This window comes from Meriones unguiculatus, chromosome 3 (assembly GCF_030254825.1).
Source record: "Meriones unguiculatus strain TT.TT164.6M chromosome 3, Bangor_MerUng_6.1, whole genome shotgun sequence".
Lineage (NCBI taxonomy): Eukaryota > Metazoa > Chordata > Mammalia > Rodentia > Muridae > Meriones > Meriones unguiculatus.
Window position 1 is genome coordinate 103,217,122 of NC_083351.1, and position 15,187 is coordinate 103,232,308.

The following is a 15,187-nucleotide window of genomic DNA, read 5'->3' on the forward strand; positions in this document are numbered from 1 at the left end:
CTTCGCCGGCCGCGGCCCCCGCCCTCGCGTGTCCGCGCCGCTGCCCGCGCTCCGGCCGGCCACGCCGAGGCCGTGGCTCCGCGCGCCCGCCCCGCGCCAGGCTCGCGGCTCCCGGGCGGTGTCCCCGTCTATGTGGGCGCGCTCCTCGGGCCGAGCCGCCGCCGCCCGCCGCCCCGGGGCTGTGCGTCCGCGCGCCGGGCGCGGGCAGCTGGGTGCTCGGCGCCGCCAGGCCAGGCGCGGGCAGCTGGGTGCGCGGAGCTAGGGGCGCGGGGCCCGAGGCGGGCGCGTCCGCCGCCGAAGCCATGAGCGGCAGCAGCGGCGGTGCCACCGCCCCGGCCGCGTCCTCCGGCCCCGCGGCGGCGGCCAGCGCGGCGGGCTCCGGCTGCGGGGGCGGCGCCGGCGAGGGCGCCGAGGAGGCCGCCAAGGACCTGGCCGACATCGCGGCCTTCTTCCGATCCGGTGAGTGCCGCGGTTGCCTCGCGCGCTGGGCCGTCCCGGCGCGCCCCGGTCTTTGGCCCGGTACAGCCCTGCGCGCTCTTGTCTCGGTCGCCGCATCTGGGCACCGCGATCCACGCCGGCGGGTCAGGCTGCCCACGCCGCCCGTGTGCTGCGGCTCGTCCCGGACGCCTTCACTCCCTTTCCCGGCAGTCGCCCCTCGTGCCAGGCTAGACCCCCCTCGGCCTCCCGCTGCAGCGGCCACGGCCCCGCGGGTTGGGGCGCCGGCTCTTTGTCTCTCGCTGGAGGGCCGAGGAGGCGGCGGCGGGGACGGCGTGGGCGGAGGCCGGTGTCCCGGAGGACGAGCTCTCCGGGACCGGGGACAGCGGGCTCTGCCCTGTAAATGGCCTTTGGGCCGCTGGTAGCTGTCTCCCCGACCCCATCATAACCTAGTGTCCTGGGCCGGGGCTCTAGCCTGTCATCTCGCCTTGGCGTAAGGTTCTGTGAAACCGAGCAGCCATCGCACCGCTCAGCCCAGGGACCGAGGACGGTGGCCGAGCTGAGGCGGCGGTCGGGTCGAGCCATTGTCTCTGGGGGAGGCCGGGGCAGGACATCTGGGACCCTGGCAGCCCCGGGGAGAGGCGTAGGGCCAGGGCTGGTGGGCGTTGCGTGGGTGGTGTGGACCTGGACGCAGTGCCGGGTGCCTCGGGGTCCGCTCTGGCGAGCCAGAGGTGGCCGAGGAGGAGGCTAGCGCGGAGTCCGGCGTGCGGGAGGGGTGCGGGTGTGCGGCTCAGGGGGCGTGACGAGGCGTCCCGGGGACCCCGCTGACGGCGCCTCCTCCAGGCTTGGCCCGGCCCAGATCCCGCGCGAGCCGGGCGCGCGTCCCGCGTCCCCGCGTGTAGTCCGGTCTGCTCGCGCGTCCGGGGAGCGGCAGAGGGCACCGGCGGCGGGCGGGACCCTGCGGCTGGGAGAGCAGTCTCTGGTGTGCCGGGCTGGGGAGTGAGGATGCAGACTCCTCGCTGGAGAGCCGGAGAGGGCGTCCCAGGTCGGGTCCCGGGGGGACGGACGGGCGGGCGGGCCGGGGCGGGAGCGGGGAGGCTGTTCGCCCTCCTCTGGGAGGACGGCTGGGAGAGCCTCGGGGTCTGGTGAGCGGCCTGCACCCGGGTGAGCGCCGGAGGCTGACAGCTCAGGTTCAGTTCTCAGATTGGGGGAGATCAGGACGGCAATCCGGGTCATTGGGAGCTAGCAATTGAAGCGACAAGCCTTGGGCGAGGCAGAAGTTAGCAGGGCCGTTGCGTCCCTGGTTTAGTTCTGTCTTCTTGATCTTTGTCTAGGTTGTTTTTGATTCATCTTAGCCGACTGGCTGTGACTGGAAGTGACACGGCCCGTCTCAGCGGTATCAGCTTGGGTTTAATATACTCTACAGTTCTCCATCTCTGGTGAGGGCCTTGCAGAAAGCCAAGATTAAAAAAAAACCAGCAACCCCTTCAAATGAAGGCCTGAACAGTTTCTAAAATTTATTTTTTATTTTTTGGTGGTTGACTGGCTGGGTAGAGCCGAAGTGAGCCATGCTTCCTCTGTCCTCAGAAACTACCATTCTTTCTTTTTTCTATCACCTGTCACAGAATAATAATGGATTTTGTGTAGAATGCAGCTTCTCAATGTTGGAAAGGTCCTTGTGCCCTACGGATGGATTTTTATTTATTATTATTACTGTTATTATTATTACTGGTGCTAGTTAGACTAAATTTCCTTACACCTTAATGCACAATTGATGAATGGCTTGTTTCCAAGATTCCCCAAAGATGTGCTGGTCATGATTGCCTCTCTTCACTCTGTTCCCTTCTCTTATCTTTTCGTAGTCCTGGGTTGCCTGTTCACATTAGAGTTCCTGTCCAGCTACTACCATTTACTGCTCTATTCCTTTATTTCACCCTCCAAAGTGACTTGACAGGCTTCTTTTTCAGGGAATTGACTCACGGTCAGGAGCCAGGGCAGATTTTCGGTTGGCTTTAGAACTGTCCCATCCCAGAGGCAGTGTGTACCCCGTTTAGAAGTTCCTTCCCTGCTTTGGGCAGCTCTGAATCCCTGCCCCAGATCTTAGTAGTTGGCATCTAGGCCAATGATGCCTGGTACAGGATGCAAAGGGGCTGGTAAGTTTGAAGCATGGGCAGCAGGATTTTAAGGGTGGCCTTGGCTGGGGAACGAATGGAAGAGGAGATCTCCAGGAAAGATTGCTTAAATGTGAATGATGAGAACGCGTTGTCAGATCCTCCTGTACTGTCTTTATGATGTGCAAACAGGGAAAATGCGTTCCCATTGACTGGGGAGGACAGGTCAGGGTGTGAATATTCTCCAGGGTGGCTGAGCCTGGCCCTGAGGTTGTCAACATGCTGTCTGTTGCTTCCCGTTACCTTCCCAGCTCTGCAGCTGTAGTTGCTTATCCTTTTTCTGTTTATTGGTTGCTTCTTTATGAAGCTTTAGTTTTGTGGCCATAGACTGAAACTTGTACCCTGGATTGGATGAAAGAAAAAAGATACCAGCTTCACAGAACTTTTTAACAGAGCAGCTCAAAAATAGAATGAGTTACTGTGTCACCCCCACCCCCAATAGTGGAGGTGTTTGAGCAAAGATGCTGCCACCTGCCAAGATTTGAAGGTGGGTGCTGGGGACTGGATTTGTGCCCTAGAGGGTAATGAGATAGCCCTTGAGGACTGTTCCCCTTTCCTGTGTACTTTGTAGTTGTTTCAGAGCTGTTAGTACCTATACATTGTTTTTCCGTTTTCTTTGAATTCTAGGGCAGCAGTCACCTGGTATCCATCCCACTCAAGGTCTCACCTCCTATGCCGCTGTTTCATTCTCCACTAAATGCTTTATTGTTAGAGAACAGCCCCTATTCATTTTGGTAATCCTGATCAACCATTCTTAGGCTTGGTATATAGTGCCAGGCCAGTTGGTGCTAAAGTGGGTTGAGTAGGCAGGTTTTTTTTTTGCATGTCAGTGGAATTTGAATTTCACCTTTCTTTGTTTAGAGTGGAACACTGAAAAAGATAAAGTAAATTTCAAAACCAAACCAACACAGAGAGATGTGTGGAATCGAGTGGGGCAGCTGCTGTCTTTTACAGATGAGGAAATTACAGGACAGTTAGGTGACTTTCTCACAGAGCTGGGTAGAGATGGGATCATGCCTGAGAAGCCTGATATGGCTCTGGGGCTCTTTCCCGGATGCCTGTCATGGCCAGGATGTTGCTTACATTAGTTCTCAGCACCCCTGGGACCAATCACTTTTATTGCCAATCTATTTTGGGTCCCTGTCCTTGTGGCAATAAATCATTCTTTCAGAGCTCCGTATTTAACCTTCCAAGAGTGTGTGTATGGGGGGGGGCACTTACATAAATGCATTATTTTTAACCTGCCTGGCATGCTTTGGTTAGCGTTAAATGAATGTGTATGGAGAACAAAGGTCTGTGGTTATTCTGAAGCCATCACGCTGGGTTTCTTTCTTGCTAAGTCTTATTCTGGATGCCTCTCTGCAGCCCCTGCCTTTCCTAGGACTACATGAAGAGAACTGAGTGTGTCACTTTGTGAGTGAGTGATCAGCATGCTTTTTGTGCTTTGATATGGCAGTATTCATATGGACTATGAGGAAGCTTTTCTTTATATTTATTCTCTTAGTACCAGTTAAGTGGCAGGCTCCAGATTTGTGACCATGCTTAGAAGCTGTGGTCATTTAAGTCCTAAAACAGCAATTCTGAAGTAGGTCCTTGGTACCCTCAAAAATTTGAAAAGGAAAGCTGAAAAAAAAAGTGTTATGTGCTAGTGAATGTTGGTCTTTCCTTTTTAGATGGCCTATGTAGCTAGCTAAGCTGTTTCAGGGAAAGTAAGGAATCTTAAAAAAAAAAAAAACAACATTCAGAAGTGATTTTTGCAAAATGACAAGAGAGCAGTAAAATATTTCGGAACACAGCCTTCCAATGAGACACTGCAAACCTACTTTTTAAGGTGTTGTATTTTCTTTCCCATTTGCAATTTAACTGTCTTAAGATTCAAGTGAAGATTTAGGGGAAGCTATTTTAACTGTTTAAACTTTTCATCCAAGGTTTTTAAATGAAATTAGTGGTGATGTTCAAAGTGAAATGTGGTTTAAGTATGATTTTTAAAAGTATGATTGAAAAATAAAATTAAAGCTGGGCTTGGTGGCCCAACACTCTGGAGGCAGAGGCAGGTGGATCTTTCTGTTTGAGCCTGTTTTACAGAGAAGTCCCCGGAAAGCCAGGGCTACGCAGATAAACTGTCTTGAAAAAAAAAAGAAACAAACAAAAAACAAAACACACACAACCAAACATAAACAAGATAGTTTTTTTTAACTTAAAATGTTATGATGAATTTGGAATTTGTTCCTAAATGAAAGTATTGTTTGACGTTATCAACTTAAATAAACTATACCTGATATTTATTTTGTTTACTTTATTTCTATAACGAGGAAATAAAATTTTATCTCTCATTTTTGGCAGAATTCCAGAGAAAAGCCAAATTCGTAATCAATAGCCACACTTAGCTAGAAAAATTACGTATGTTGCTAGGAGTGAGTCGTGTTATGCTATAAAAAGCAGAAATGACCTTCCCCATCCTTCATCAGTTCCACGGTGGAGTGGTCTTGGTTGCCTGAAGTGAGTTATCTCAACAAGACTGCAGGCAGACAGGTCCTGTGTGGACATGAGAGAGCACTTGAGTAGCCCTGCCCCTGCATCCTGGTGGATGGTGTTTCCCGCTTGGGTGTCATTTCCCTTCTTCTTGCCTCTTGTCCTTTGTCCTGTACTTGGTGGTTGAGCAAGCTACCTTGAGGGCTGGTGTTTATTGATTCTTCTCATTCTGTCTGATGGGATGCAGTGGCCGGGAGGGACCCACAGCTGAAGCAAACTCTTTCACAGTTTGTTGAAAGAGGAGTGCCCTTCGTTCTTTACTGGGGCTCTCTGAGGAGCTGTTCGTCTGAACAGCACAGGGATGAATTCAGTGGTGGGGAACTTGTCAGTGACCACTAGGGTGCTGCCCACTTTACTCTTTATCCCAATTTGGGATAATCCCTGCGTGTGTCTCTGAATTAATAAAAGCAGCCTACGGATGTGGCGTGTGGCTGTCTTCTGCCTTTGGTCTGAGTTCTCTTGATTCCTGGTGTTAGATTCTTCTTCTCCTAGAGAAGCTTTGTCTTAACCAACCCTCCGCTAAACCCCACTGAACTCCTTCCGTTCAGCTCCCTGACAGCTTAAAGAGCCCAGTGTCTCTGATAGGCTCTCCCAAGGTTGTGATGTTATTATGGATCACACACAGACCTTCTTATTTATGGGGAATCTCGCTCCTAACAATCATGGTTAAGGATGTAAATGTTCAGTTTGAATTCTTAGTGACTAGTGGAAACCTTAAATTTCCTAAGATCTGAATGAAGAGCTGCCTGCTTTCTTGGAAAGGTTTCTATGCATATCACAGGATAAGGAGCTGGTGAGAGATGTTTACTTGGGGTGAGGTGAGTGGAGCTGCATCAAAAGGATGGCCTCTTGAGTCGTCTCTTGGCTGAGACTTTGCGCCTGTGCAGTGGTTAGTCCAATGGCATGTGTGCTGTGGAGGTCAAAGATCTTTTGTTGGTAAATGTGCTTGACTTTTACGTTAGAGCCGCATGTCTGTGATTCTGGGGGTTGCAGTCACCTATTGCAATGTATTAAGTACAACACCCGGTTTGGCTTTTTCTTGGAGATAAAAGCCCATTCCTGGGTGTCCATGAGGAGGGTGGCTTAGGGAATCCGTCTAGTGTGTAAGTGATAAGTAAGGTCTGGTATCTAGAGCAGCTGCCGCCTGTATCTCAGTACTGATAGTTAACCATTTCTGCTGCTCTGGGTTTAGAGCAGAGCAGCACACACAGCATGGTCCGCAGTGCCTCGGCACTCCTGGCAATGAAGAACACTTTCTAGGGATGAGTGGTACTTTTGGAGACAGGCTCTTCTTGTCTATACATCACCGGCTTTGCAGCTACCTATTTTGAATTCTGATAAGGAGTGAATTGTTAATGTGTCTGTATGTCCCTCATGGAAGACCTGTAACCATGAAATAAAAAGGTGTTCCTGAACTTGCAAAAACAGTTCACATGTAAAGGGTAATCTTTGATAGTTTAGGTAAGAGTTTTTGGTCTTACTTTTTTCTTTGTTGATTTCTGTTCATTTTGTTCCACTTCCTCTTCTTAAGTCATACCTTTCAATTTATCTGTCTCTGTCTGTCTCCCCGCCTCCCTCTTGACCCAAAAGCATACCTGTTATTGTGAACCTACCACAAAAGAGCCACTTAACACGAGCCTTGCCCTCCAGGAAAAGCTGGCAGTCTGTTGACACTTGGTGTTGTGATTGTCCAGGTCCTATGTAAGACGTCTTACATACTTTTTTCTCTTTTGAACTCAGATCCCCTGTTCAGCATGTGGTGCAGTTTTGGGTTACAGATGGGTCTGTCAGCTTCTTCTGAGGATGAACGACCTGCCCCAGTTCCCTCTTATAAAGGCACCTGTTCCCTTTATTTTCCTAACAGAGGGAGAGAATAAAATGACCTCACTCTGTACAGCATGCTGCAGAGTCTAGATTGTCATTTTGAAAATGTAATGCATAGATTCTTGGGTGTTGATGGTCAAAGCTATCATTTACCAGGGTAGAACCAAATAAAAGTTGAGCAAAGGTTCCAGGATATAGCAAGCATTTCCCCTGTGTTGCTTTGGGCTCTATAATTTAGTTTCTGTCTCTTTTTCTTACCTAATTACATCAGATGTTACTTCTACACAAATAACACAAGTAGCCCCAGATTTCCAAGTGAGGTGTGATGGCCGTGTTCTTTTATTTGACTTGTGTCTTTTGCAGACTAGGGGGAAGTCTTGATTGAGGTGCTGCTCCCTTGCATTTCACTGTCTGGACTGGAAGTAAGTACTGGGAGATGTCTGTGGCTGCAAATGCAGTGTTGGCAGGATGGGCTGGGCAGGGCGAGTTAGCCAGGAGGGAATTCTTTAGGCCATCACTGTGTAATACTTTATAATGAGTCCTAGGGCTTCCTTTCTAACTTAGGGAAAGGACAAGTCAGGCGTGGGGAGAAGAGAGGGCTGGGGAGCTTCTTTTGAATGGGTGGTTTTTTTAAGTTGCCATTGGAGTCCTGGCTTGTCTGTGTAAAGCTATTTTGTTCTGTCCACTTCTTCCTTTGCTGTTTTTCAAGCTGTATACAAGCAGGCTGTGTAGTGGGAGGGAGGAAGGTCATTTTTCTCTTTTTTCTGGTGAGACAATTCTTAGGCGTTTGTTTTGCGATTTTCTGTTTATTGGATGCATTTGTATCAGCCTCAGTTCATCTTGTATCCTCATAGTTGATGGATATCATGATCCTAATGGCCTGTTCAAGTTTTTTCACTTTTTACTTCAGAGTCTTTGGCAATTTTGAGAATTAAAGGAAGAGCATTTGGGTGGATGTTTCGTGTGAAATTGTGGGTTACTTTTGACCCATTATGAAATTAAAGTAAGTCTTATTACAAAGTAACCAAGGTAATACAAAGGAGAGGTCCATATGGGCTTAATTGAATTGTAGCTTCAGTGTTACTTTGTGTTTAGTTGGCTGTCTCTTCATCATTAAATACATTTAAAGTTACATTTGCTTGGAAGGGGAAGAAACTACTTGGGAAAGTCAAAGCTCATACTCTTCAAGGAGCAAGGCTTTGTAGTTGTTATCATTTCACTCTGCTTTCTTTCTCTCTCTGTGGATTTAGCTACATCATTTCTGTTCTGATTCTAAACCAGTTGAAAGTAAGTAGTAGATGTGATGATGCCCATTGTCTGTAAATTAGCAGTTCTCAACATGTGGGTCGTGACCCTATGTGTGGGGGTCACACATCAGATATCCTGCATATCAGATATTTACATTATGATTCATAACCATTGCAAGATTACAGGTATGAAGTAGCAAAAAGGTAACTTTATGGTTGGGGTCACCACAACATGAGAATTGTGTTAAAGGGTTGCAGCATTAGGAAGCTTGAGAACCACTGCTCTAAATGGTTCCATATGTGTTTCTAGTAGCAAGAAAATGTCCTGACATGAAGATCAAAAATTATTGTCACTTTTTTTTTTTTTTTTAGACAAGGTCACATTAAGTAACCTGGGTAGGCCATAAATTTGTGATCTTCTTGCTTTGGCCTCCCTGACACTGGAATTGTAGGCCTGGACTTCATGAGTACAATGCCATCATGTAATCTACCAATTTAATACAATTATATTTGTTAATGAAATGTACTTTTAACAATTAAGAAGTAAAATGGGAGTTTCTTTCAGACCACCAGCAGATGGGATAATGCCATGTAGACCTTCCATATTTTATATAAGCTTTATGGCACTATATTGTCAGATTCTCATGAAGCCCATTACCTCTTCCTCTTATTCATTAGTCCTGGCTACTTCCTCAATGTCTGGCAGGTGACAACCCCATTTGAGATTCCTTCCCACAGTCCCTGTCTCTGCTGGAAGTCCTGCCTTCCTTTCTTACCTCAGTTATTGGCCTTTCAGGTCTTTATCTAACCAGTCAGAAGGTGATGGAGGTGTATGTTTACAAAACATTCAGACAGGTGATGCTTCATAATTCCAAAGTCTAATCTGTACTTAGCTCTCTGCTGGTACATAAATCAGCATTTTAATGGACAAGGTGTACAGGGTGCACAAGAACATTACTCCAACAAAGAAAAAAATGATGATTTTAGGATTACACATAGCATTTAGTGTGTATAGCTCTTTGGATGCCATTAATAAGAACCTCTTCATAGTCTATGTGTTTTGTTACCTTGATGCTATTGAATATTTGTACTGATGATCGTTTTGTCAGTTTGAGACATATGATTCCTCATTAGAGTCAGGCCATTCAGTTTTTGTCAGAAGGGCTTCCTTCCCATGACAATGCATCTAGCAACAATCCCATTGCATCCAGCTTCCCCCCTGCATCTCTCTGCCCACTGCATCCAGCTGCCTCACTGCTGGGCAGCTTCCCCACTGCCTCCAGCTTCCCCCTCTATCCAGCTTCCCACTGCATCCAGCTGTTTCACTATGTCTAGCTTTCCCCACCAACCAGCTTTCTCACTGCAACTAGGTGCCTCACCGCCATTCAGGTGCCTCAGTGCTGTCCAGCCATCCCACTGCATCTAGCTACCCCAGCATGGTAGTGTCACTTTCATCGCTTGGTTCAGGTATTGACTCCAGGTCTCTTTCCCTTTGTAATTACTTAGCATTTTGTGGGGAAATAATTTGAGGCTACACAAACCCTCTTTCTTTCCATCTTCCACTGGTTAAGCTGTGGCATTTCTTGTAGACCTTTGTCTGAATTACTTATTACTTGAAGGTTTGAAAAATAGTGGTTTTTCTAACATCATTCTTTGTTGTTGTTCTTTTTCTACCATAAGGAAGAGATTTTCCTTCTGTACAACTTATGTGTGTTGATATGTATGGCCTCATGAATTGCTTTCTGTGCATTGTGTTAGTTATAGCTCTACTTTCATTATCTTGATGCTCAAATTGTCTGCAATTTGAGCAGCAGCTTCAGGCTGCTTCTGTTATCTTTTGTGACCTGTCTCCGTCATTTTGTTTTATTTTTAGCACTTTCTCACTTCATGGCACAATAAATAGTTCAAGGATCATCTTATTTTTCCCTTGCCCCAGCCCAGGGATCAGCCATTACTGATTCATTTGGGCACTAAGTGTGCTCATAGCCTGTAGAGCCTCTCAGTAGACTGAGCTCATGATTGTGTGTATAAATACTGCATAACTAAACACACACTTAACATAATTACACAGTTGCATTCATACTCAGGTCTCTTTCTTCACCTAAGTGTAAGAAAAACCATGTGGTGCATGCACTCAGGCCTCCAGCTTACAGGGTACTGTGTTGCTGGTTCCATGTCTGTGACTCCTCTTGCATAGTAAAGTGTCTGGCTTCCCTTATCTCACATACAGGAAGCAATTTCAGGATGCTTGCCTCCACCGAGGAGATGCACAGATGTCCTCCTTAAAGTTGAAAGTGTCGGTCAACAGTTCTGGTCAGCTATTGTTCAACATAGAGCCTTGACAGGTAGTCATCCTAACAAGCAGATGAAGCTCTGCCGTTTAGCTCTCCAGATGCTGCCGGACTTCCCCAGCAGCTTGCTTTCCTATGCTCCTGCAGCAACCAAGTTGGAATTAAGGAGTCACCAAGAAAGAAAGAGACATCAGTTTCAAATAGATACAGTTTATTGACGTGATACTTATCATGGGGAAAAGTTTATCTTCTTCATCCCACTGTACATTAGTTGCCAGAGAGAGGAACTAGGAAGGAAGATGTAACATTAGTAAGAATGCCTGATGAGGTATCTGTTGAGCTGGATGAGGCGGGATTGAACCTGTCTTGTCCCAGGACTCCAGTGCACTCTGCCCCTTGAAGTCACGGTGTGAAAAAGCGCTGCTTGCTACCTCCCCTTGACTTTCTCAGAGACCACATGTGGTAAATGTAAGCAGTGGCTCTCCTGGCTTATTGCGTGGTTTCTGGGAAAGGTGAGTATATATGCATGCATGTGCACAGAAATGCACTCAGCTCTAGGAATCATAAAACAGTGGGTGAGGTCTTTGTGTCACTGGAAAGTGTTTGCCCTTCTGGTACTGTCTGCTTATTTATTTATCATTGTTATTTTTGCCTTAAGTCATATTGTGGAATTTTGGTCCCTGATTTGGAGAGATAGCTTTAATATCATATATTGTGTTCTGCACTTTCTATAAATATTCTCATTCTTGCTAAACTGTATTCTGGAAAGTTTGGCTGCTGTACCCCCCTCAAGTCCTAAAAGGAGGGTGGTTCCTTAACACTTTCAGAGAGAGATTTCTGATATTTGGTAAAATTGGAAAGGAGAAGTTCATGACTGAGGTTGGGATGGTTGCCAATGGGCCAGACACACTAGGGAAAGTTTTTTTGGGAAATGGTAGAAATGTTTTAGTTAAGAGAATCGTCATCATTTCACAGCAGTGTTAATACGTAAAAACCACTGAATAATTGCACTCTTTAAATGAGGTTACTTTTATAATACCTGATTACAAACCAATGAAAGAAAAGGTGCATGGGTGGCAGATTTCAGTTGTCTTCAGTTTGGGGGTCTTCCTGTGATCCCCTTCGAGGAAGGCAATGAAAATCCAGTTTTCTGCAGGAGGAACCGGAACTCAGATTTTTCTTTTCACAGCCCTTTGGGACAGACTTGAGGTTACCGAGTAAGTGGCATTTTTTTAGGAAAGGTTGGCCAGAGTCCTGGGGACAATAGCATTTTCTCGTGATTTTCCTGGTGGCTTCTTCTCTGACATTCATCTTATGACTTGATCCTGGTTAGGGAGTTTTCAACTTACCCTTCTGTTGTCCAAGCATGGGAGAATCACTATTTGGTGGGAGATTATGGAGCTGATCTGACCATTGCTTTTAGTGTGGTGGCATATTTAGAAACTTTTTTTTTTTTTGAGAAGGGATTTTTCTGTGTAGCCTTGACTGTCTTAGAACTCACTCTGTAAACAGGCTGTCCTTGAACTCAGAGATCTGCCTGCTTCTGCCTTGCAAGTTCTGGGATTAAAGATGTGCATGGCCACCACTCATTGAGAATTTTTTTGGACGACCTTGGATTAATTTTGCAAGTTTCAAATGAATTGGATTAGATTTCCTTCTTACTGGTGGTCTCAGACCTGATGAGTTGTTCTTTTGGGTAGGGAAGGGCATAGCTGAGCACAGTGAAACTGACCACAAAATTCTGGGGGAAGTTGATAGAAACAGCTTTCTGCTTTGCTCCATCCTGATGAGAGAGAGAGAGAGTGCTAGCATGACATTAGCATGAAATGTCACAGGCAGTCCATTCCTTGCCACACTCGGTGGCAAGGCTTTTTATTGTACTTGCTGTGCAGGTCAGTTGCCACTACATACAGTATATTTTAACTTCACTAGAAAGAACACAACTCAGAAGGAAGACAAGATTTTCTGAGGCTTTGAAATTGCTCTTGCACATAGTGCCTGAAAGAAGTGAACCTTCACGACTTTTTGTTCTTTCAGTGCTCTGAAATTCTCTGTTCTGGTGTACACATGAGATGTACATGAAGTGAGGAAGGGCATCCCCTGTGCAGAAAACCTGCAAAGGGACCAGAGGCATAGGAAGGACAGCCTCTTAGCACAGTGCCTCCTCTTGGGCAGTCACCTTCTTGGGATGTGTGCTCTGTCATCTTTGTTTCTTAGTTCCAAATGCCTAGCTTGGCATTAGTTAGCACTTGAAGTGGTTTTCATCTTCACAGGACTTTATGGGCATTATTTAATACACATGGCACTGTAATGAATGAGTTGTTTATCCCCTGAGTAGCGTCAGTATGCCGGGTGCCATGCAGCTGGAGAAGACAAAAATAATGTTCTGTCCAGTGGGAGTTTGTAGTCCAAAGAGGCAAGATGATTAGGCAGGTTCTCTTTTGGCCTCCTTTTAAAATATGCTGGGGAATAATGTAAAAGTTAAAATTAAAGAGATGATCAGCGAGCATAGGCGATGTAATTGAAATTGCCCTCAAGGTGAAAATGAATTTTGAGATGCTCTTAAAAAGACATAGCGCATTAGGTCTCATTTCTAACACATTGATTGGTGGACGTGATATCTTCCTCTGCTCTAGGCAAGGGCGGCAGGGTAAACCAGGCAGAGTCGGCCTGGATTCCCTTCCCCTGCTCATCCCAAATGCCTGCTTTAGAGTGCTGATTTACAGTGGAGAGCCCGTGTGAGGGCGGGTGGATTTCTGGGCTGCAGACCCGGTCTGCTTGCTCCCCAGGCTCGGCAGAGCCAGGCTCTAGTTGCCCATCCACACATTCTGCAATGTGTCCAGTGTCTCTCCCTTTGTGCTGGCTGGTCCTCCCTGTCTTTGGTTTGCTTTCCTGACTTGAGCTCTATTGTCTTTGGGAAGCTGCACTTGCCTGTCCTATGTGTGCTTGCTTCCTTCCGTCCATTGGTCATGTCATGGCATCTGTGTACAGCTAACTTTTGCTCTGGTTCCTCTGGGTTGTATTCCTTCACTTGGGAGTGTGAACTTCTGGGACCTCTGATCCCACTGTAGCTTCCAGAAGCATAGTGCTGATTTATACCCACATTTCCTTAACTCAGACCAGCACAATCACCTGGATTTTATTTTTAAGACACAGGATCTTTCTATCTGATATAGTACTTCTAGGATGATGCTCTGGAATCTCTATTCAGAAAAATATCTCAAAGGAATGCACATATAGACAGGTTCTGTAAGGCATGCTTAGATAGCTGTGGGTTTTGGGGATATAACCATCCAGGTTTGTTATAATAAAGAGATACCTGAAGCCAGGACTTACCAGGAAAGTGTGTCTATTTACCTCACAGTTTTGGAGGCTGAAAGTCCCAACCAAAGACTCTGGAAAGGGTCTCTAACTGTCCCCCATCTTGGCAGATGCGTGGTGATGAGAGTACCTGCAGGCAATGGAAACCCCATTGCAAGACAGGAAGATACAGAGATTCAGGGTTCAGGCCCACTCTGGACAGCTACTTCTTACAAGAACCAAGTCAGGATCTTAGGAGAACTACCTGAGTGCTTTCTGAGGTTAGAGCTTCCTACAAACTGGGCACTTCTCACTTCCCAACTGAGGACCAAGGCTCTTGCTGGTATATATCCTTTAGGGACAAGACATGTCCTCACTCTAGCAGGGATAACAGCAGGTATTGAGGAAGGTGCTGTAAGTGCCATTTGTAGATGCCTTCCATTAGCATACCTGGTACAAATGAAGAGCATGAATGTGACCATCTATGAGGTACACATGCTTTGTGAAGGAGAAGACACAGTTGGGCCTCCAAACTAAGGAAGTGACAGTGTTGCCATAGAGATGCTGCACAGTACTGAAGGCGATTGGAGCGATCATATCGTAAATTATCAGAACAGATGGCTTGCCATCTACATTCTCCCATCTTCTTTATGCTGATAATCAGAGTGCTGCAAATGCCAGCTCTTTGTTCTTTTACTGTAGAGACGACAGAGTTCACACTGAGTAAGATCCAAAATGGGTGCTGAATGCCATAGACATGGTTATAAGTGGTTGTAAGTGATAGAGGGTGTGGATGTGAGGCGTCTTGGAATCTCCTCTTTAACTCTGTGCTTAGAACACACATATAATTTCTATTTTTTTCAGTTTCCACTTAATAAGTTTCATACCGTCTCTTAGTATTATTTTTGCGATACTGAAGAATTAAATCCAGGATCTTGTGCAAGTAAGATCTACACCATCTATACATCTATACATGTATATTTGATAAATGTGTGTGTATGTTTGATTTTAGGGTTAGGCCTCAGTGTACAGCTTTGGTTAGCTGCTTTGAAACCATCCTCTATCTTAGTCTCCCAAGTGCTGGGATTCTTGAGAGGACCACTAGCACCTGGCTAGTTAGGGATAATTTTGTCACCTGGTTTGATAGAAACCGAGATTTGGTGTGAGAAGTTTGTTGGTAAAAGAATACTGTAGGACCACTTTGGTGGTCATTTAGGCAATACATTTACTTCCACAATATTTTCATATATGGTCAGCCGAAGAATGGGTATTTTTTTGTGAGGCGGTCTCTGAGGTTTTTATCATTTCTGGGTGTTGTGCACCTGCTGAAGGTTGTAGCTCTTCTTAAAAACAGTGCTCTTTCTGTAGGAGCCTGACTGAGGGCTGG

General features: G+C 46.4%; 1 protein-coding gene across 5 annotated transcripts in view; it reads left to right on the plus strand.

Moving 5' to 3' along the window:
- The first annotated feature begins 236 nt into the window (after positions 1-236).
- Positions 237-15,187, plus strand: part of Trio (trio Rho guanine nucleotide exchange factor) — a 288,270-nt gene continuing 273,319 nt past the window's right edge. For 2 of the 5 annotated variants that reach the window (XM_021640449.2, XM_060380403.1), the window contains exon 1: positions 241-459. In XM_021640449.2, coding sequence (XP_021496124.2) covers positions 303-459 — 157 coding nt within the window. In that variant the 5' untranslated portion in view covers positions 241-302. Of the gene's footprint in view, positions 460-1,368; positions 1,481-3,387; positions 4,024-15,187 lie in introns of those variants that run through there. The other 3 variants (XM_060380406.1, XM_060380404.1, XM_060380405.1) reach the window with 3 other exon arrangements.